The 23,080-nt window shown below is 38.0% G+C and overlaps 1 protein-coding gene across 4 annotated transcripts in view; it reads right to left on the reverse strand.

The window, feature by feature from the left end:
• Positions 1-7,478: 7,478 nt before the first annotated feature.
• Positions 7,479-23,080, reverse strand: part of L (zinc finger protein Lobe) — a 427,741-nt gene continuing 412,139 nt past the window's right edge. For 3 of the 4 annotated variants that reach the window (XM_067773126.1, XM_067773125.1, XM_067773124.1), the window contains 2 exons: positions 13,617-15,968; positions 8,357-13,547 (listed from right to left, as the gene is read on the reverse strand). In XM_067773126.1, coding sequence (XP_067629227.1) covers positions 12,806-13,547; positions 13,617-15,968 — 3,094 coding nt within the window. In that variant the 3' untranslated portion in view covers positions 8,357-12,805. Of the gene's footprint in view, positions 8,066-8,356; positions 13,548-13,616; positions 15,969-23,080 lie in introns of those variants that run through there. The other variant, XR_010950889.1, reaches the window with a different exon arrangement.

The raw sequence follows: 23,080 nt of genomic DNA on the forward strand, positions 1-23,080 counted from the left end.
GTTTTGGTGGAGCTGTTAAAAGAAGCAACGAGTTCGTCGAAGAAGAGTTAGTCGTCGATAGAATTACGATATTAACCCCTTGTTTAATCGTCGCAGATAAGTTTATGACACATGATATTGTAATTGGTTGGGATGTATTATGCAAATAAAGTTTCAGGTTGTCCTTTAACGTAAACGAGGTAGATCTCTCGAAGATCAAATATGTATTGCCGAAATATGATAGTTGTTTTACTGAGGACCTGTCCAATTTGGGACGATGCAAGACTACACAGATGGAAATCATCATCAACACCGACCAACCAGTGATTGTAAGACATTATCAGGTACCGCTATACCAACGTCCAACGTATCCGAAATCGTAAAAGCACCGGTGATTCTCGTTAAAAAGTCCAATGGAGAAGATCGCATGTATGTCGGCTATAGGGCACTTAATACTCTAACTGCGAAAAAGGATTTTCCTATGCCGATCGTTGAAGAGCAATTAGCCAAGCTAGTTGGAAGCACAGTCTTCACGACATTAGGCATGACCACTGGCGGAAGAAAGCAATAATGTACGGCATTTTTAACACCATCATTTGAACATAACGTAATGCCGTTCGGTTGACGAAATGCACTAATGGTCTTCCCATAAATGTTAACGAAGTTGTTAAGAGGTATAAATCATCAAAACCAAATTGTTAGTTATGTAGACGAAGTCATAATAACAACGAAGACAGCAACAAAACATCGAAGTACTATCTGAATTTCTCCAAGCCGTGAAAAAATCCGGATTTACATTGAGACCATCAAAGTGTAACTTTATGGCTAATACAATCCAGTTCTTGGTACACATTGTAAGCGAAGAAAGTATCCAACTAGGCCAAGAGAAAACCAAATGCATTAAAGAATTTCCTCGACCACGCACAGCGACCGAAGTTAGGCAATTTCTGGGCTTAACTGGATATTTCCGGAAATTCGTCGAAGTGTAAAGCATCATATCTAAGCCATTAGCAAGTTTGTTGAAAAGAAATGCAAAATACCAGTGGTCCAAAGAGCAAGAGGAATCGTTCACGAAGCTTAACGGTATCTTAATGACTCAACCTGTATTAGTTATGTTTAACCTTTTGAAAAAGCACGAAGTACACACTGACGCAAGCACTATCGGAGTATCAGGGATCTTGTTACAGTCCGAGATCGAAAATTGGAAGCCTGTCCAGTATTATAGTCGGCAGTGTAGCGCGGCCGAGTCACAGTTTCCAAGTCATGGGTGGCCAGGAAACTGGACCGGCTTTAAGCATTATGTAATGACGCCGTAGCAAGAATAAAGGAATGGCTGACCAATATGGGACTGCAGTTGGCTAGCCAAAAGACGGAAGTGGTATTAGTAAGCTCCAAACGGTCGGCGAACGAGTTAATGGTAATTGTCGGGGATCATCAAATCACTTCAAAGGATTCCTTAAAATACTTAGGAGTGCACATTGACTCTAAGTTAACTTTCAAAGAGCACTTCAGAGCGGTGGGGGAGAAAATTACCAAAGTTAATGGATCACTTATGCGAATAATGCCTAACATTGGTGGCCCGAGCGAAGCTACACGTCAGCTATTGTCCACAGTAACCAGCTCAATAATACTATACGCAGCACCAGTGTGGTATGGATCTAAACAGACCCATCAAAAATATATATTAGCAGCGTACCGACTTGCTTCTTTAAGAATAGCAAGTGCTTATCGGACGGTGTCCGACGACGAGATCCTGGTTCTAACCCGGAAAATCCCAGTGGACTTACTGGCAAGCGAAATGGCCGATCTGTATAACACTAATATCGAGCGACCATCTGAAGAAGACAAGAAAAGAGCAAGGACACAAACAAAGTTAAAGTGGCAAGAACGGTGGGAGGCCTCGAGTAAAGGCGTTGGACTTTCACACTAGTTTGGAACGTAGCCCAATGGAAGGAGCGGAAGCACGGCGAACTGAACTACCATCTGACGCAGATAATGAGTGGACATGGCGGTTTCAAAGAGTATTTATGGAAGCGTAGGATAGAGGAAGATCCTCATTGCCCAATGTATACCACGGAGTTAGAAAACGCAGAACACGTCATGTTCCACTGCCCCCGTTTCCACGAAGAAAGACTCACCTTGCATGGAGTCTTTGGGGAGGAACCTACCACGAGAAATTTAGTATCACATATGTGCAACAGGAAAGAGTGCTGGACTGCAGTGAGCAAAATGGCATTTATAGTAATGACACGCCTGATGGATGCTGAGAGGGAGCGTAGAGAAATACGCATGCGAAGCGGTGGCGATTAAATGGACACTCAGAGCAAATAGCGGGAACCTGGACGCAGGGACAACCGTAGGCTCTTAAAAAATGAGAAATATGGAACGCCACCCTGAAGTAATGCGAAAGTGGTGCCGGGGTGGACGACGGTTCCAGAACGGGGCTGTTTTTTAGTCTACGGACACACGGTTGCTGCGACGGCAGCAATTATGGTGCATTAGGAATTTTTCAGACTCCCCGCAAAAAAAAAAAACAAGATCAATCATTATGTCTACACATATGTACGTACACGTAGCGGAGAAGAGACGCACAAACACATGCAGATATCTTATCTGAGATGCTCCCAAAAGTATGCAATTATAATTGTAGAAGTGTCGCTCACAAATACACGCGCATCTGTAGTTATAATTATATTGCAGTAACTAAGTAAATTCTGGAAGAGCCTAGAAGTATTCAAACGAGAAATCACAGAGTATAAAAGGCAGCAACAGTAGAGGCACGACAATCTGTTTGATTTAAAACGGTATCTGGCGAGCAATAGCAGTGTTGTTGTTGTTGTTGTTGTAGCAATGTTTCGCCCCACCTACCTAATAGCTGCGACCGATCACAAATTGTCATCAATATCCTCTAACGGGATAGTGTAACTCCCAACTTCCAGCAGTAGTGGTGTTATTGTGAAGTGCTTTAATAAAGGACATTTTGCATTATTGAAAAGTGGAGTTATTTATTCAACAGTTTAGTGATTCGAACGTTAACAGAAGATTGCAAATAAGAGAAATTGCACTAAATTCGTTACAATTGATGTCAGAAGTGGGATTGTTGAATAAATTCCAGAGGACAACAAGGACATGGCAAAGTTAAGTGAATTATGGATAAAGCCATTGAAAAAGGAGTTGGAGAACCGTGGATTGAATACAACCGGCAATAAGATCGAACTTCAACACAGCTACGGGAGGTAGTGAAGTCGCAAGGAATTGATGTGGACGAGTATGTCTTTTATCCTGATAAATCTTTCGAAGAACTCTCGTCTCGAACGCTCGCAGAGACGTTTCATCTGATGTTGTCATAGTCCATGCTTCTGCTCCATATAGCAGAACGGGAACGATAAGTGACTAGTAGAGTATGATTTTCGTTTGCCGAGAGAGGACTTTACTTTTCAATTGCCTACCTAGTCCAAAGTAGCAATTATTGGCAAGAGTGATTCTTTGCTGGATTTCAGACCTGATATTGTTGCTAGTGTTGATGCTAGTTCCCAAATAAACGAAGTGTTTTACTATTTCGAAATTATGGCTGCCAACAGTAGCGCATATGCGATGACTCTTTGCTCGATGACAGCAGGTAGTTCGTTGTGTCCTCATTCACCATCAGACCCATCTTTATCGCTTCTTTTTCCAGTTTGGAGTAAGCAGAAATAATGGCGCGGGCGTTTGGGCCGTTATATCAATGTCGTCAGCATATGCCTGTAATTTCAGAGGCATTCAGCACGTCGATTTCGCAAAGGCGTTTGGCGCTGTTTCTCATAACATATTGTGACGAATATTAGCAACACTAAAGGATACTATCATGTCTAAGCCGATGCTAAGCAGTGACTTGTATGCACATCAATAGATCAATCATTATGTCTACACATATGGACGTACACGCAGCGGAGAAGAGACGCACAAACACATGCAGATATCTTATCTGAGATGCTCCCAAAAGTATGCAATTATAATTGTGGAAGTGTCGCTCACAAATACACGCGCGTCTGTAGTTATAATTATGTGGCAGTAACTAAGTAAATTCTGGAAGAGCCTAGAAGTATGCAAACGAGAAATCACAGTGTATAAAAGGCAGCAACAGTAGAGGCACGACAATCAGTTTGATTTAAAACGGTATCTGGCGAGCAATAGCAGTGTTGTTGTTGTTGTTGTTGTAGCAATATTTCGCTCCACCTAATAGCTGCGACGGATCACAAATTGTCATCAATATCCTCTAACGGGATAGTGTAACCCCCAACCGCAGCAATAGTAGTGTTATTGTGAAGTACTTTAATAAAGGCCATTTTGCATTATTGAAAAGTGGAGTTATTTATTCAACAGTTTAGTGATTTGAACGTTGCAAATAAGAGAAATTGCACTAAATTCGTTACAATTGGTGTCAGAAGTGGGATTGTTGAATAAATTCCAGAGGACAACAAGGACATGGCAAAGTTAAGTGAATTAAGGATCCAGCAATTTAAAAAGTAGTTGGAGAACCGTGGATTGAATACAACCGGCAATAAGATCGAAATTCAAGCACGGCTACGAGAGGTAGTGGATCGCAAGGAATTGATGTGGACGAGTATGTCTTTTATCCTGATGGGGAGGAGACAACAACAAAAATTGAAGAGAAAAACGAATCAGCGCAGAGAGTTACGAGCACAGACTTGAACATGATTTTGGCTGCAATATCTTCTCAAACATCGACAATGTCATCCCAACTGGAACAACAAAAGACAAGTATAACAACTTAACTGGAAGAACAAAAGACAAATACAACATCTCAACTGGCAGAAAAGAAAACATATATGGTATCTAAAATGAAATCACAGGAGACACGTATATCCGAAATGTCGTCACAAATTACATCCAGGATTGAAACACAGGAGGCACGTATATCCGAAATGTCGTCACAAATAGCATCCAGGATTGAAGCACATGAGGCACCTATATCCGAAATGTCGGGACAAATTTCAGCACAGGTAACTTCGCAGATCTCGGCACAACTAGAAACCCGTATGGACGAAAAAATAATGCAGTTTGAGAACAAAATCGAGGCTGAGGTGGATGCTTTAAAAGGGCGTATACAGGAGCTGCAACTAAATCGGGCAGCGGTTTCAGCAAGCAATCCGAAGGTAAAAATTCCATCTCTTGACGGCTCTGTTCCTTTCCAGGTCTTTAAGCTACAGTTCGAGAAGACCGCAGCAGTGAACAACTGGAATGCTGAAGATAGAGTTGCTGCACTCTTTATGGCGTTGAAAGGGTCTGCAGCTGAGATTTTACAAACCATTCCAGAGGGCGAACGGAACTGTTATGAAGCATTGATGGGCGCTCTAGAGAGACGATACGGAACTGAGCATAGGAGACAGATATACCAAATGGAGTTACTGAACCGCTTCCAGAGGCCTGGTGAAACATTGCAGGAGTTTGCGTCGGATGTTGAAAGGTTGGCACATTTAGCGAATGCGGACGCACCCGTGGAATACACTGAAAGGGTAAAGATTCAGAGCTTTATAAATAGAATACGGGACGTCGAAACAAAGCGAGCTACATACGCAAATCCAAAGCCAACATTCGCAGAAACGGTATCACATGCTCTGATTCAGGAAACAGCGTCGCTTATGTGTAAGCCAGTTTTCAAAGCACGCCGTGTGGAAGTGGAAAGGCCAGAGTCGGTAGACTCAATTTTAGAAGCTTTGAAGGAACGCAACAGAAGATTAATGGTACAATCAAATGTTTCAAGTGCGGTAACCAAGGTCACATTGCTCGTCATTGCAGCACCTGTCCTGGTAGTTCCAACTTAGGTGGCCGTAAACGCAAAGCTGGAGGAGATAAGCAAGAGCGAGTCAGATGTAAAGATCGAACATTTGCACCAGCTATTAAATGTCCTGTGATATCTGTGTCGCAAATTGGAAGGAAATCAAGCAGTATTACCGTCAGAGGGAACGTGGATGCCAAAGAACGTGTACTGACTGTAGATACGGGCGCATCTCATTCCTTGATTCGATCTGATTTGGTCTACAGGAGAGTAAAGCCATTACCTGGAGCAAGGTTGCGTACGGTTACTGGCGAGTATAACCAAGTCCTGGGAGAAGTGATCTGTGAAGTCTTAATTGGGAAGGTCATGGTTCTACACAAATTCGTTGTAGCGGAGATTATTGATGAAGTCATATTGGGAGTGGACTTCTTAGTAGACCATGACATCAGGATCGACATGCAGAGAAGGATTATGCGTTATAAGAACCAAGATATACCACTTAACTTCAGTTTGGAGAAAGGGTTCAGTAGTAATCGAGTACTGGTGGAGAAGAATCGAGATGGATCGAATGGGACAAATAAAGCGAAATCAAAAGTATCTGCGAGAGAAACACTGGCATTCTCAAAACCAAATGGACGCACAAAAACGAAGGAACGAATTTCCCAGAAAGAATGCGAGGGTAGTTTCAAGCCGGGGCGCACTACTATTGGGAAACATGGGAACGATACTGATTATGCGAAGCCAATCCGTCAAGCGCAATCTCTACGAAGTAGTTCATTGGCCAAACACAGAGTGTGAGGAAACGGCCCAGGGTAATGAGTAGTAAGGGGGAGGGAGATTTGATAATGCTATACAACCCTCACCGGCGGAAAGGTGTTCTATCGGAATTTTGGTGCAGTTGGGGAGGCCCGTACAGAGTTGTGAAGAGGATCAGTGATGTCATCTACCGCATACAAACAATTGGGAAAACACAAAATAGAAGAGTGGTACTTTCGGCGATGCTAGCGGCATTTAGATCAGTCCCGATCAGACTTAGGTGGAGGACAGTGTTACGAATATAAGCAACACTAAGGGATACTATCATCTCTAAGCCGATGCTAGGCAGTGACTTGTATGCACATCAATAGATCAATCATTATTTCTACACATATGTACGTACACGCAGCGGAGAAGAGACGCATACAGATATCTTATCTGAGATGCTCCCAAAAGTATGCAATAATAATTGTGGAAGTGTCGCTCACAAATACACGCGCATATGAGAAGCTATACACGTGCATCTGTAGTTATTATTATATAGCAGTAACTAAGTTCTGGAAGAGCCTAGAAGTATGCAAACGAGAAATCACAGAGTATAAAAGGCAGGCACAGTAGAGGCACGACAATCAGTTTGATTTAAGACGGTATCGGGCGAGCAATAGTAGTGTTATTATGAAGTACTTTAATAAAGGTCATTTTGCATTATTGAAAAGTGGAGTTATTTATTCAATAATTTAGTGATTCGAACGTTAGCAGAAGGTTGCAAATAAAAGGAATAAGACTAAATTCATTACAATATTATTGCGTAAGCTAGAATTGATGGGTTTCCATTTTTGTGCTGGATAAAATCATAACTCTCAAATAGAATTTCTTTTGTTGAAATAGAGAATGTCAAGTCTTATTCCTTTGAAGCCACTTGTGGCATTCCACAAGGAAGTATTCTTGGACCGATTCTCTTTCTTCTTTTTATTAATGAAATAAGCACATGTTACAGGAACTCACAGTATCTGCTTCACGCAGAAGATTTGAAAGTTTTCAAAACAATTGCGAGCGTGTCTGACGTAATTCTTTTACAAAATTATCTTAATAATCTAACTAGTAGGAGCATTAAAAACGACATACGACTGTATATAAAGAAGTGCTTCCATATGACGCTTCCGAAAAACTTTTATACAATTGAGTCCACGTACACCCTTTTTGGTGATAGCCTTTCTACCGTAAGCGAATTTGTTGATCTTCGTGTAATGTTCGATTCGGGCTTTACTTTTGCTAATCACATCAGCTACATCTTGCCCAAGGCCTATTCGAATCTGGCCTTCATACTGCGCTATTATCCGATGTAACCAGTACGGCACGGATCTAAAATGACCCACCATGTGCTTATCGGACGGTGTCCGACGACGCGATCCTTGTTTGATATCGAAAAATCACAGTAGATTCACTGTCAAGTGAAATGGCCGATTGCCTAACGGCGGTACCGCGGGGTACATGAACAAGATTAACCTGGTTTCAATGGGCCACTTGAGGGCAGTGTGCTACCGCAACGTCCTAAAAGTAAAAAGAAGATGGGTCTTGTTTAAGGTACAGACCACTTTTTTTGTGACCTTATGTAATTAATCTATAAAAAAAAACTAAGGCCATCGCTGTCACCGGATGCTTTAATCTTTCATGATGCAAGTGCAAAGGCTTACTTGGACCTTACTTTACCTATTTTCCAAATAAATGAAAAAAACATTGCATTTATGTGCTTATGTTTTTATGTATATACGTATATATGTAGGTAAAAAAATTAACTATACTATGATATGAATACGTATGCATGTATCAACAAACATAAACATGTTCATGTAATATAATATTAATACAACATAGTTATGTATGTATATGTCTATATATATATAAATTAAGCCGGTCGTTTTTTTTGTAAATATTCAGTTTTCGGTGATGTAAAATAAAAAATTTCACTTGAATTTGATAAATTCTAGAGCCGCGTTGCATTTGAAAATTAAAAAAAAAAACCTATGCATTCAGAGTGCAACAATTTATGTGAAATAATTGATAACCGGCGGCCACCGTGGTGTGATGGTAGCGTGCTCCGCCTATCACACCGTATGCCCTGGGTTCAACTCCCGGGCAAAGCAACATCAAAAATTTTAGAAATAAGATTTTTCAATTAGAAGAAAATTTTTTTAAGCGGGGTCGCCCCTCGGCAGTGTCTGGCAACCGCTCCGATTGTATTTCTGCCATGAAAAGCTCTCAGTGAAAACTCATCTGCCTTGCAGATGCCGTTCGGAGTCGGCATAAAACATGTAGGTTCCGTCCGGCCAATTTGTAGGGAAAAATCAAGAGGAGCACGACGCAAATTGGAAGAGAAGCTCGGCCTTAGATCTCTTCGGAGGTTATCGCGCCTTACATTTATTTTTTTTTTTTTTTTAATTGATAACCGTGAAATTAATATTTATCTATTAAGTAACTCACAGAAATAGAATGTAAAGGACGTAAATAAAAAGAAGATAACAAAACACAGATGAATTTTAATTATGAAATTTAACCAATAGCTATTGTAAACAGCCTATCTGAAACAAAACTATGAAGGTAGAGTACGATTACCGAACTTGGATAAGCAGTTACTTAAAGTTTATCAAGATTGGAAACACCGCATTGATTTAGATATTGGACGTCTATGATTTGCGCTCTACCTTTATACATAAATTTTTCTGATAACACAGGGGGTCACCAAATGGGCCGCAAAGCAGTACTTCCTGGTAAATTTGTATTTTTATTATAACTGATTTCTTGAAAATGTTCATTTCTGGAAAAATTTTTCTATACTAAAAAATGCATACATATATCGGGAAAACTTGCGACAGGTTGTGGAATAATTGAAAGCTTATGTATTTATATATTTTTTTCTCACGTAAAACGTTACGATGAGAATTATTAATAAGTGTTTTAACAAAAACTGTCAAACGTGAATCTGAAACATGAAGGAGCGCCAGAATACAAGCTGTTAGCGTTATCATCTATGGGCTAGAGAATGTAGTAGAACACCTAGAACAATTAGCAGAAGACACTAACACCACAAATGACACCAGAAGCGAAATTGCAAAATATACTAAATTTTAGCTTCATAACATTAGTTCATTTCTGGTATGAAATTTTAAGGAGGATTGATCGTGTCCACCTCAGTTTACAAGATCCGGAGATGAATTTTAGAGAAGCGTATCATGATCTTAAATCATTAGCGACTGAACTATCAGAAATTCGAGACACTCTATGTGAAGAAGCAATAGAAAAAGCAAAGTCTCTTTGTGAAAAATGGGATATTTATATAGTAAAACGTGTAAGAAGGCGTCGCGAAATGGCCGGAGAATCGGCTAGAGATGTTGCTCTTTCCGCAGAATGTGAAATTTCTCGCGTAATGAAAAGTGGTCTCGATCGTCTCCAACAAGAAATGCGTACAAGATTAACTCGACTAAATGACCTAAATTTAAATTTGGATTTCTCTTAGACGTTGGAAATTTGTTAAAAAATGATAATAATGACTTAGAAAGAAATTGTAAGAATTTGGGTGAATTTTATAATACAGATTTCGATGGAACAGAACTTTTTATCGATATATGTGACTGCAAAATATTACTTCGCAGTAGAAAACAAATTTTACCTAAAACTCCATTAGAATTACTTACTTTTATAATCTCGTATGGAGATGTTCTTCCAAACTTGCGAGTGGCACTCCAAATACTCTTGAATAACTCAGTATCAATTGCTAGCTGCGAACGTTCATTCAGCAAGTTAGAACGGATTTTAACATATTTACGATAAAGTATGGGGCAAGGTCGTAGGTAAGTGACCTAACATTTTTAAGTGTGGAAAAAGAAAAATTTGAAATGGTAAAAAATATATTCCCCGGACCCAAGAAAACCTCACTACGCCACTGCAACAACATAACCTAACTTTTTCCGCAGCTCCATTTGCTAGTACTTACTTGTACTACAAAAGTACTACATTGAGATTGCTTAATTTTTCGTATAAATTTCCTAACAAAAATAAGCTTCTTGCAAAATTTTGTCTATAATCATTTGGGGAATACAAATTTACTTTTATCTTTATGTTTAAAAAATTGTGGTAGCGGCTTATATAGTTATTTTATTTCTGAACGTATATTAAAATCTACTCCGATCGTAATAAAATTCGAAGGCCGTTATGTGTTTATCTGAAATTAATTGAGCTTTAATTTTACATCAAAATAAAGACAAGATATTTGTTCCTTATTGTGGTACTTTACAGCATACTACGATGCGACTCTAAATCTGTAAAACTGGAGGTTTTTTGAAAAGTACGAAAACAGCGTTTTCTTGTTTTTTTAAAACCCGATCAATTTAACTAACGCCTGTCGATTATTTCATATAAACTGCTGCACCCTGAATGCAGTGTCTGTGTTTTCAATGTTACGGACTTTCTATCTTGGCACACATTTTGGGTATTAAAACTATAATAGGCTTTGGATGAGAAAGTTTTCTTTTGTTATAAACGACATTCGTTCGATGACGTTCTATTTTTTATTTTTTTTTCATAGTAAACCCTGGATCTTAAATGCAAATAACAAATCACATGTTTATTGTTTTTGTGCAAAATTATGCCGAAAATAGCACTAAATCACGTAAAATTAATTTTTCAACTTCACCACTCGGACATGAGAAAATCTGTTTCAAATAAAATTATAAAGAAATAAGAAAAATTCTATAAGCGCTCGGACGTTCTGGTTTTGCTAATGTTTTACGTAAAATCAATTAGGAGTCATGAAGATACAAGAGAATGCCATTTAGTGTTATAAATTTTATACGTTAAGAATTGTGTACGTGAATCCTAAAATATAAAACCACGTACCTACATATTTTGAATACATCTCAAGTTTCAACCAGTACACTTAAATGTAGTTTTTAATATTAGTTTGACGGAACATAGTGCGGTTTAAGCAAATATATGGGTAATCCCATAATTTTACTGTTCATATACATATGTTTAAATTATGCAAGATTTGTTAAAACTTGACCGAAAACACAAAAAAAAAACTAATTTAGTCATATTTAATATCTTCCATATTATCCAAAAAATTGGATCAATATTTTGTGTCGTAGAGGACAAACATCTGTGGCTTCCGATTGACATCTATAAAATTTTCCTAGGCAAAAGTTTGCGTTTTTCTTCTTTTGGCTGACACTTCTACGGAAACACCCATATGGTGTGTATGCACTAGGCTGATTAAAGAAATCTTAAATCCATGAAATTCGACTGCAACTTGACCACTTGCAGTCCCAAATATTTTTATTGCTATGAACGATTTCAAAATAAAAATAAAATACAGAACCAAAAAAGGTAGAATTTTGTATCGGTCTTGTTCGTATCTTCATATGAATTGTGCAAGAATCAAACCTAAATGCATCTTTAAAACTCATATCAAAAATCAGAATTGATTGAGATTCTCTTAAAATAATAAGGGTATTCTCTCTGTCTAGAACCAATAGGAAACGTAGAAAGTTTTCCATTTTACTATCACAATTTTTTTACACGTAAGAACAAAATACATTTGTGAAGCGTTTTCTACGGTTTTTCATTTTTTATACACAAGCATATGTATATGTATATTCAAGAATGTTGAAATTGAATTTTCAATTTCAAAATGCAACAATTTTCTTTTCCCGACAGTTTTGTAAATATTTTTAACGCATAAAACATTCATTTTTTGTTTAATTTTCGACTCCAAATGGAGGATAAAATCGACAGAGACAATTGCCCTAATTATTTGACCACCAAATATATATGTCGATATCTTTTGTAAGATTATTCATAAGTCTTTAAAAATATATTAACAATTTCTTAAACAGTGCAAAAGAAAAGATGTCCTCTTACCGATGGCATATAAGTTTTTTTCGTAGACTAATCACAATGTGTAACTCACCCTATGAAAAAGGTGTTTTGATGGTCAACTGGAAATTCTGAGTAGGCTATTTTTGTATACTCGGCTATACCAACTATTTTATATGTGTTTGGCAAAAAGCATATTAAATTTTGTTGGAAGTTGAATGCTATACAAAGTGGTAGAGTTTTGAGTTCTCCATAACAAACTAAATATTTTTCCCTTAGCCATTTTCAGAAGATTTGGAACCCAGTTTACATCCTCCGAAGTTTTCAAATCAGGATTTTGAATAAGAACTTGAGTAATTTTGATTTAATCAGCCTAGTATGTATATAAGTATATGTATAGTTTTACTATATGTCAAATATTTAAATAATATTTCCTTCTTCGCATTCTTGATTAGGGTCGCCTAATAGTAAGTTTTCTTTATGGGTGGCATGCGTGTGTTGCATTTGACTATATGTCTGATTAGGATCAGAAACATTTTCTATTTCGATGTATTCGTCTTCTTCACCTGGCGCTGCCTTATCATCTATTTCAAGTATTTCTTTTTTCACTTCGGCTAAATTCACATCTCGCTTATCACATTCTCTTACGAACGAAAATTTTTCACTATCTGTATCTAAGTTCCACGGTTCATTTGCTTCTTGTGATTGATGCGCCAACATATGATGCTGTAATTCAGCCCGAAAGAAAAACTTCTCAATGCACCGATTACAATCATACGGCCGATACTGTAATCCATGTTGGTGCATGTGCGACAGCAGACCATTTGAAGCAGTAAATATAGCGGAACATACATAACATTTGAAACCCCTTTCTTCACAACCAGCAAATGTATGCTCTACGAGATGTTCTTGCAGTTTTGGCACATTGGGTAACATCAATTTGCAGATATTACAACGACTCTCTAGAGTAGAGTTTCGACTTCTATCTGGATCAGGTTCATGATACTCGCTTCGACGGCGATGAAATTTAAACTTTGAAATAAGTTTATGTTTACGGCAACATTTCTCACAAACTTTAGCTTCACCATTAAGCGGATTTGGTATGGGCTCTAAGCAAAGAGCACACACGGTTCCTGGACTGGTTGAAGATTTAGTATGAAATCTGTGAAAATTGAAAATTATATATATTTATAAAAAAAAGTTATTATTATTAAATGGATTATATTCTTACTGAGCATGTAATCCGATTTCAAAATATGAGTGTAGTGATTGACGACAGCAAATACATTGCATAGGAAACTGGCCCTCACTGTTGTGATCAGTCAGATGGGCTTTAAAAGCTGCAGCATCATTTAAGGGTTTACTGCAATGTGAACATTTTAAAGATTGGCCTACTTTCGAATGTTGCAATTTATGCTCCGCCAATATCGCCGGCGAAGGGAATATTTCATCACAAATCAGACATTTATGTTTTCCAGTTGAATTATGACATGTTTTCATGTGATGTTCTAATTCACTGCGAGATTTAAAATTTCCTGAACAATAAGCACAACGCAAACTTACTCCCGTTTTCATGTTATGGACAATCTTACGATGAGAATTTACTTCACTTTCGGATCGGAAGTCATTACGTTCACAAATATCACAGCTATAACCCATTGTGATTTTCGCACCAATAGAAGTTGAAATGGTCGATTCAACGGGCGATCGATTTTGATATAAATCGGATTGAGATTTTGAGTGCTGCGCTAAGAGCTGCATTTTCGGGCTTTTGTTGTAATAGGTTTCCACATTAGCTGACTTTTCAATTCGTTGTTGTGTATACATGTTCACTAGGGTTTCACTTGTGTCGAAGTATCGTTGACTGAGTCCATATATGAATCCTGGATGATTAACGGAGCTTGTATCAACTTGCAATGTATTATAGAACTTACTATCGGCTAATGGAGCTGGTGTTGTTGAGGTGCCAGGAAAAAGGCTTTTGTTAAGATGCGCCGCAAATGCAATATTGTAATCAAGAATGATAGTATTATTGTTTTGAGAAGAAATCGGTATATGCGGAGCTTTGCTTAGAAGCGCATTCATATAGAGTGAACTCATTGCATTTGGCAAATTAGATGATGTTGATACTTCTTGGTCTATTCCTTTGGATAATAATGTCGTCTTATTGTTGCCATGGTGATGATTTTGCATATGACGATCCAAAAGAAACTCGACATGGAAGGTTTCTGGACATGAAGGACAATGGAATTGTCGAGCATGTGCGGCCAGATGAAATTGCATTTCTAATTCATTTGCGCAAACAGTTTTGCAAAACATGCATTGAAGAGAATTGGGAGCAGGCGAATTCAAGTTCGGATGACATGTTTTAACGTGTGTGTGAAATATAATTTCTGATCGAAATGTTTCCATACAGGCTGAGCAACGCAATAACTTCGTTTCATCTGAATGACTACCAGCGAAATGCATTTGTATGGCTACTTTTGATTCGAACAGTTCAGAGCAAACAGCACATTTAAACATAGTAATGGTATGTTGATCCAACAAATGACTTTGGAGATCTTCTGGTTTTACATATGATTTCTCACAATTTGTGCTAGGGCAAATATATTCGGTATTAGAGATTAAATAATGCGATATTACATGTCGCTCGTGCTCGGATTGATCATGCAACGCCAAACCACAATGATGACAAATGAGATTTATATTATGTGCTATGTGGGTTTTTAAATGATTACGGAATTTTTCAAAATCGGGAAGTCCAGCATTACATTGATTGCAGAAAAATAAATCAGGTTGAATGGGCTCTTCGGGAAGCGAAGCGGGAGTCATAGAACGTCGTTTATTTTGGCTTAGATCGGTGGGTTCTTCCTCTTGCTTTTTTTCATTACCATTGCTCGAAAGGTGCTCAGTATTTTCCACCTTCATACAGCTATCCTTCACGTTATTTTCTTCCAGAAAAACTGAGTTATTCCCAACCAAACGAGGGCTAAACGTCCCGGATGCAGCTAAGCGATTGAAATGTTCAAAATACGAATTAGGGCTACTTAATCGGTCGACATGAACTAAGCGAATATGCTGAAATAGTGCAGGTAGGCTCCCAAACTTAGTTGTACAATACTCACACCTCAACTGGAATGCGTTAACTTCAGAACTGGCGAGAGCCACCCCTGGCTTTGTGTTTTGGGTGGAAAACAGTTCTTTTTCATGATTCGTACCAATATGCATATTGAGCTGCTCAACTGTGTTGAACTCAGCTTTACAGCAATATTTGCAGGTAAAAAGACTAACAGTTCGTGTTCGTTTTGGAGATTCTAACCGGTTTGGTTCAGCATCAGTGTGAGACAGTGCCGATGTATATTGCCTCTTATGGAAGCTACCACCACTTGAAACTGAGCCAGTGGATCGAGGGCTGTAAGTAAACGCTTGTGGATTGCCACCAGCTGCTAAAATAGCTGCTTGTTTTTTGTGATTTTGCATATGAGAAGTTAATGCAGCGGCTGTGTTATATCCGCGATTGCATATCGTACATTGGAATGGTTTCTGGTTGTCGTGCGTTTTCATATGTATTTTGAGATGGTCGCTGCAATCATAATTATATGTTAGAATTAGAAAAAATTGTTTAAGTTATATTTTAAATTTCACAGTGTTCAACCATATAAAAGCAGCAGTTCTTATATGGTAATGGGGTTTTCAATGCCTAGAATATATTGTTACGACTATTAGCAACACTAAGGGGTGTTGCCATATCTAAGCCGATGCTAAGCAGTGACTGTATGCACATCAATAATTCAATCATTATGTCTACACATATGTACGTACACGCAGCGGAGAAGCAACGCACAAACACATGCAGATATCTTATCTGAGATATACAATTATAATTGTGGAAGTATCGCTCACAAACACACGCGCATATGAGAGCTATACACGTACATCTGAAGTTATAATTATAGCAGATAGCCAACTTGTAGATTCCAGAACAGAAGCGCCTAGAAGATGCGAGGAAATCAGAGAGTATAAAAGGCAGCAACAGTAGATGCGCTACAATCAGTTTCGATTAAGCACGCTATCTGTCGAGCAATAGAAGTGTTATTTCGAAAGTACTTGAATAAAGGCCATTTAGCATTCCCCAAACAGGCGTCGGACCTCTATGCCGGGAATTTCCCGGTGAATCCAGCACTCAGGGAACAGTACCCAAACTTGCGGAAGAGGAACGCATACTCCCCAGGGAAACGCGAGTCACTCTGGCTCAACTTCGTTCTGGATACTGTAACAGGTTAAACTCTTACATATCCAGAATCAACCCCGACATACAAAATGTATGCCCCGCTTGCAATGTGTCCCCACATGACACCAACCATCTCTTTAATTGTAATGTGGAATCAACGCCTCTAACACCCCTTTCATTATGGCCGACCCCTGTCGAAACAGCAAGTTTCCTTTGGCTCCCGTTAGAGGATATCGATGACAATTTGTGATCGGTCGCAGCTATTAGGTGGGGCGAAACATTGCTACAACAACAACAACCACCACGAGCACAATATCTGTACAAACATTGACAATGGCATCTCAGCTGGAGTCACAGGAGGTCTGCATTTCAGAAATGGCGTCGCAAATGTCATCTCAATTGGAAGAACAGAAGACATATATGTCATCTCAACTGGAAGCGCAAGAGGTACGTATATCTGGAATGTCGACAACAATTTCGGAACAGGTATCATCGCAGCTGTTTGCGAAACTGGAAGAGCAGGATGCAAAAATATTACAACTCGAGGACAAAATTGGCGCCGAGATAGAAGCGTTGAAAGGTCTTATGCAACAGTTACAACTAAATCTCCCAGCTCTTCCAGCGAGCAATCCGAAGGTAAAAACTCCATCTTTTGACAGCTCTGTTCCTTTCGAGGTATTCAAGCTTCAATTTGAGAAGACGTTAGCAGTGAACAACTGGAATGCTGAAGATAAAGTTGCTGCACTGTTCGTGGTATTGAAAGGGCCTGCAGCTGAAATCTTACAGACAATTCCAGAGTACGAAAGGAATAACTATGAAACATTGACGAGCGCTCTAGAGAGACGTTACGGAAGCGAGCATAGGAAACAGATATATCAAATTGAGTTGCAAAATCGTTACCAAAAGACGAATGAGACTTTGCAGGATTGCAGGAGTTTGCGTCGGATGCTGAAAGATTGGCTCATCTCGCAAATTCAGACACACCCGTGAAATACACCGAGAGGGTTATAATTCAGAATTTTATAAATGGAATACGGGATGCCGAAACGAAACGAGCTACATATGCGAACCCAAAGCCAACATTTGCTGAAACGCTATCCCATGCACTGACTCAGGAAACAGCGTCACTTTTGAGTAAGCCCGCATACAAAGCTCATCGCGTGGAAGTGGAAAGGCCAAATTGGGTAGACACAATTTTGGAAGCACTGAAGGGATTACAAGAAAAAAAATGCCAGAGTTATGAAGTGTTTCAAGTGCGGTAACCCAAGTCACATTGCACGTCATTGCAGCACCGGTCATGGTAGTTCCAACTTGGCTGATCGTAAACGCAAAGCTGGAGGAGATAAGCAAGAGCGAGTCAAATGTAAAGATCGAGAGCTTGCCCCAGCTATTCAATGTCGTGTGATACCTATCTCGCAAACTGGAAGGAAATCGAGCAGTATTACCGTCAAAGGAAATGTGGATGGCAAGGAACGTGTACTGACTGTAGGTACGGGCGCATCTCATTCTTTAATCCGATCCGATTTGGTCAACAGAAGAGTAAAGCCATTACCTGGAGCAAGATTGCGTACGATTACTGGCGAGTATAACCAGGGAGAAGTGGTATGTGAACTCTTAATTGGGGAGGTCATGGTTCTACACAAATTCGTTGTGGCAGAGATCGTTGATGAAGTCATATTGGGAGTGGATTTCTTAGTTGACTATGATATCAGGATCGATATGCAGAGAAGGATTATGCAGTATAAGAACAAGGATGTGCCACTTAACTTCAGTTTTGAGCAAGGGTTCAGTAGTAAGCTAGTGCTGGTGAAAGAGATTCGACAAAAACCACAAAAGTCAAAGGCAGCAGATCGGGCAAGGGTTGATGGAACGAATGGGCCAAACAAATCAAAACCGGGGGTACCTGCGAGATAAACACTGGCATTGACAAACCCGAACGGATAAAGAAAAACGAAGGAACGAATTTTTCAGAAAGAATGCGAGGGTAGTTTCAAGTCGGGGCGCACTGTTGTTGTGAAACGTGGGAACGATACTGATTATGCAAAGCCAATCCGTCAAGCGCAAGCTCTACGAAGTAGTTCATTGGCCAAGTAACAGAGTGTGAGGCAACGGCCCAGGGTAATGAGTAGTAAGATAAAACACAGGTACGACAAAAAAAAATAATTCGGAAGGTTTCCGGGAGGGAGATTTGGTACTGCTATACAACCCTCACCGGCGGAAAGGTAGTCCATCCGAATTTTGGTGCAGTTGGACAGGCCCGTACAGAGTTGTGAAGAGGATCAGTGATGTCATCTACCGCATACAAACAATTGGGAAACCACGAAACAGAAGGATGGTTCATTTGGAGAGGCTAGCAGCGGTTAGATCGAGAGATTTAGCTGATCGGGACGATCAGACTCAGGTGGAGGGCAGTGTTACGAATATTAGCAACACTAATGGGTATTGCCATCTCTAAGCCGATGCTAAGCAGTGACTTGTATGCACATCAATAATTCAATCATTATATCTACACATATGTACGTACACGCAGCGGAGAAGCAACGCACAAACACATGCAGATATCTTATCTGAGATATGCAATTATAATTGTGGAAGTGTCGCTCACAAACACATACGCATATGAGAGCTATACACGTACATCTGTAGTTATAATTATAGCAGATAGCCAACTAGTAGATTCTAGAACAGAATCGCCTAGAAGATGCAACGAGGAAATCAAAGAGTATAAAAGGCAGCAACAGTAGAGGCGCTACAATCAGTTTCGATTAAGCACGCTAACTGTCGAGCAACAGAAGTGTTATTTTGAAAGTACTTGAATAAAGGCCATTTTGCATTATTAAATATTGGAGTTATTTATTCTACAGTTTAGTGATTCGAACTTAGCAGACGGTTGCAAATAAGAGGATTTGCAGTAAATTCGTTACAATATGACTACATTTTTATTTTTTCCATTACTTCGTACTTTATTTTAATTTATTGTGTTGTTATACTCAAATTTTCATTTCGAGTTTAAACTAAAGTTATAGGCCTGTAATCATAGTCGCTGACTAAAATACTTTTTAGTTAAAATCTTGCCTAAATTGGATTTAAAATTTTGCTCTGTCGTAGACATATTAAACACAATTTTCAGCTAAAAAAAAGCATGGACAGGGTATACGCATGAAAAAATGGCATTGATTGGCGCTATGAAAATTTTTTCAGGAGTTTTAAAAGATCACCCGGTTCCTTACAACTCCACGTATAAAATATGATGATTTTTTACTTGATAAGAACTCTTAAAATACCACAAAACCTGTCAGTGGAGTACCTGGAGACGTGTTTTGATCCGGTATCATAATCCGGTGGCGGATAATTATCATTCAATTCTCTTTAATAGTTATTTGCAAACGCTTTGTAAACATTCGCTGTTTTCTATCAGCCGTCAATTTGAAATTGAGAGCTCAATCTATTAATTGAACATGAACATACTTATTTAAAGAATATGTACTTAATTTCGTTCTTAAAAAATTATTTTAATCAAAACCAAAATTTGTAATTATTTTAATCTCGCATCATAAAGGAAAAGGTAGTTAAAGCGGATTTAGGCTCCTTAAAGCAAAGGAAGCAACAAGGCGTTTCACTCATACACTCGTATTCATGTTGAATAGTTTTTCCTAATGCATCATGTCACAGAAGTGATATCCGCAAAATGCGGATGAAGGCACAAAATTCGTTTTAAATTCAATTCGTACGCTCTTTAAAAACTGATATACTTGTACATGACGCACGTTGAAAGTTTGGTTTCTACAATGAACATAAGAATCCGATTACAGAAATATAAAATTAAATATTTGTAGCTCAAAAGGAAAATTGTTTTCAAATTGAATAAAAAAAAGTGATAGATTTTTTTTATAAAATTTGACGTTGCTGTAGCGTTGTATCCTAGAACGTTGTAAAGAAAAGTTGTTTGCATTAAGACAACTGTGACGGCCAAAATGATGCAAACCTTAAATGTTAGTTGAATAGGATGTGGCTAATCTCGATACAGTATAAGTATGCAGGACGTTCAATGATAATCAAGTTAAATCAAATTGAGGTTTTTCTTCGAAAATCAGCATAAATAAATGGAGTTTATTATAGTTTTCCATGGACTGCAAAGTGTACTGTATAAGTGTAAGTAAGTAATCAGTATTCGGAAATAAGGAATTTTTCTTTTGTTAATAGATATTCACAAAAAACCGAAAAATTACCCTCAAACGGCTGAGAAACTGGCGAAAATTGGATCCGCGCAAAACGCATCTTTAGTTAATTCTTTTCTGTATATAACAATATCACCAATATTGCATCAACCACATGAAATTCTAAACTTTTTTTTTGCAAAAATCTCTTGACAGAGTAAAAGTATTACTTTGCCGCATTCATATTACTGATTCCAGAATTAAAACGCGTCATCTGACACCTCTACCTGTTTAAGCCGCCTCCTTCATAATTTATACGGCGGCTAAATCCTTATGCGCAGCCGTGCGCGGCGAATGGAAAGGCGCCAACGCGCATACACTACCATCGTCAACAATTATATATGGCATTAGTCAGTCAAGAATTATTACTCGGCAACCGCGGACGCGCTCCTACTACAAAGTCGTGTATATATATGTACATATTTAAATACTTTGATTTTTTCCAAGTTTGAAGAAAGTGAATAGGAAAGAAATAAAAATAATATTGAATAACAAAATAAAAATTTGAATTTGTAACGTTTATAAAAAAACCAATAAATCTTTTTATTTCGGATTTGAGTGTAGCGAAGAGAGACCAAGTGAGAGTTATTCATGGTCCTTCGCAGCCATCTTTGGCCCAACCCCTAGAATTATAATTAAAATATTAGTGAATTTTAATCGAAAAATTTCGTTCGCAAATAAAATATAATATAAAAAAAAAAACTACATATAAGTGCTATAAACAAAACTGCACAAAAAACAACAGTGTGCTCAAAAATTTACATACGAAAAAAAAAAAAAACCATAACTATAGAACAAATATAAATTTAGTGGAAAGAAAAAAATTTTGCAAAAAGCAAACAAGAAATAAATACATACTTATACATTTCCAAAAAAAAAAAATTTTAAAAAATTGAGAAAATTTTTTTTGTTCGAAAATTGTGGGCGCACAAATCATAAGTCCCACCTTGGAAACAATTTTGTAATTATAAAGATCAACTCTACCCAACATTCAGCTAAGCAGCATCATCACCAAGAGAGCAACAACAAGCAGACCAACATACATAAATAAGGAGGAACAGAATACAACAATCGGTGAGTAGGCAGGTTTTTATTTTTCATAAAAAGTATATAAAAAATAATAAAACTTTTTTTTCACAAAAGTTATATTATTTTGTGTAAACTGCAAAAACATATATATATATACATCCACATATATACTTGAATATTGCGGAAATTTTCTTACCGTTGGTTTTACTGCAACTTTTTTGCAACCAAAAATTGGTAGAAAATATTCCGCTATACCAATAGGCAAAATCCGCCAATTATATATATATGTATATATATGTATACATATTTCTAGTGGTATTTAACCAACAAAAAATTGCAGTTTACTTGCCTACTCAAATCCACTGTGCAAGAACAACATCGGCAAAATCTTCTTCTACAGCTGAGTTTACCCCGTTGTTCGCACAGAGCGTTGAACTTGTCGATACAGTTCAACTTCTTCCAAGTGATTTTTTCTTGCTTGCCAGCATATACAAAATTCATAATATTCATACGTACATACTTACATACATGTACAAATAATTTCAAGTTGCTTTTCCAGCATTCATACTTTGAGAACATCATACGTGTTTACTCACACGTTCAAGTCACTCTTCCAGCGACATTCTCCGAGCACATATAGCTACATTAGCAACGAGAGCTGTGTACTGCTGATCAAATTTCTCAACCTCTCTCATATTTGCAATTTTTTCATCTTTCTTTGCTGCACTCTCCCAACAGTGCAATCAAGCGCACTCAGCTTCACAAAGACACGCGACATTAAAGCGACGAAGAAGCGAATCAAAACAAACTCTTCTGTTTGTAAACATAAACAGAGAAGCTCATCTGATTCACGTGCATACGTTCGCACAAACAAACATATATACATACGTTTGTATATTGCGCACGTACGTTTGTACTTATTCTGTCGTACAAAACTAAGTTTGAGATATTTTCGTCCCTATAGGAACTTTCAAAAAATATCCATACAAACTTCAAGTACATATTATTATTTTCTAATATATACATACCTATATATACCAGTAATTTACAAATACACGTTTATTTCCACACGTATATTTACACGTATATATAAGTGAAAAGTGTTTGTGATTTTTTTTTAAATTTTATACCTTTTGTTTTTACAAAACAATATACATCCTATTAAATTCCGAATTTCGCGGATTTAAATAATTTAAGGAACGTCCCGTTGTCCGTGCT

The sequence above is a fragment of the Eurosta solidaginis genome, chromosome 3 (genome assembly GCF_040869045.1).
Source record: "Eurosta solidaginis isolate ZX-2024a chromosome 3, ASM4086904v1, whole genome shotgun sequence".
In the NCBI taxonomy this organism is placed as follows: domain Eukaryota; kingdom Metazoa; phylum Arthropoda; class Insecta; order Diptera; family Tephritidae; genus Eurosta; species Eurosta solidaginis.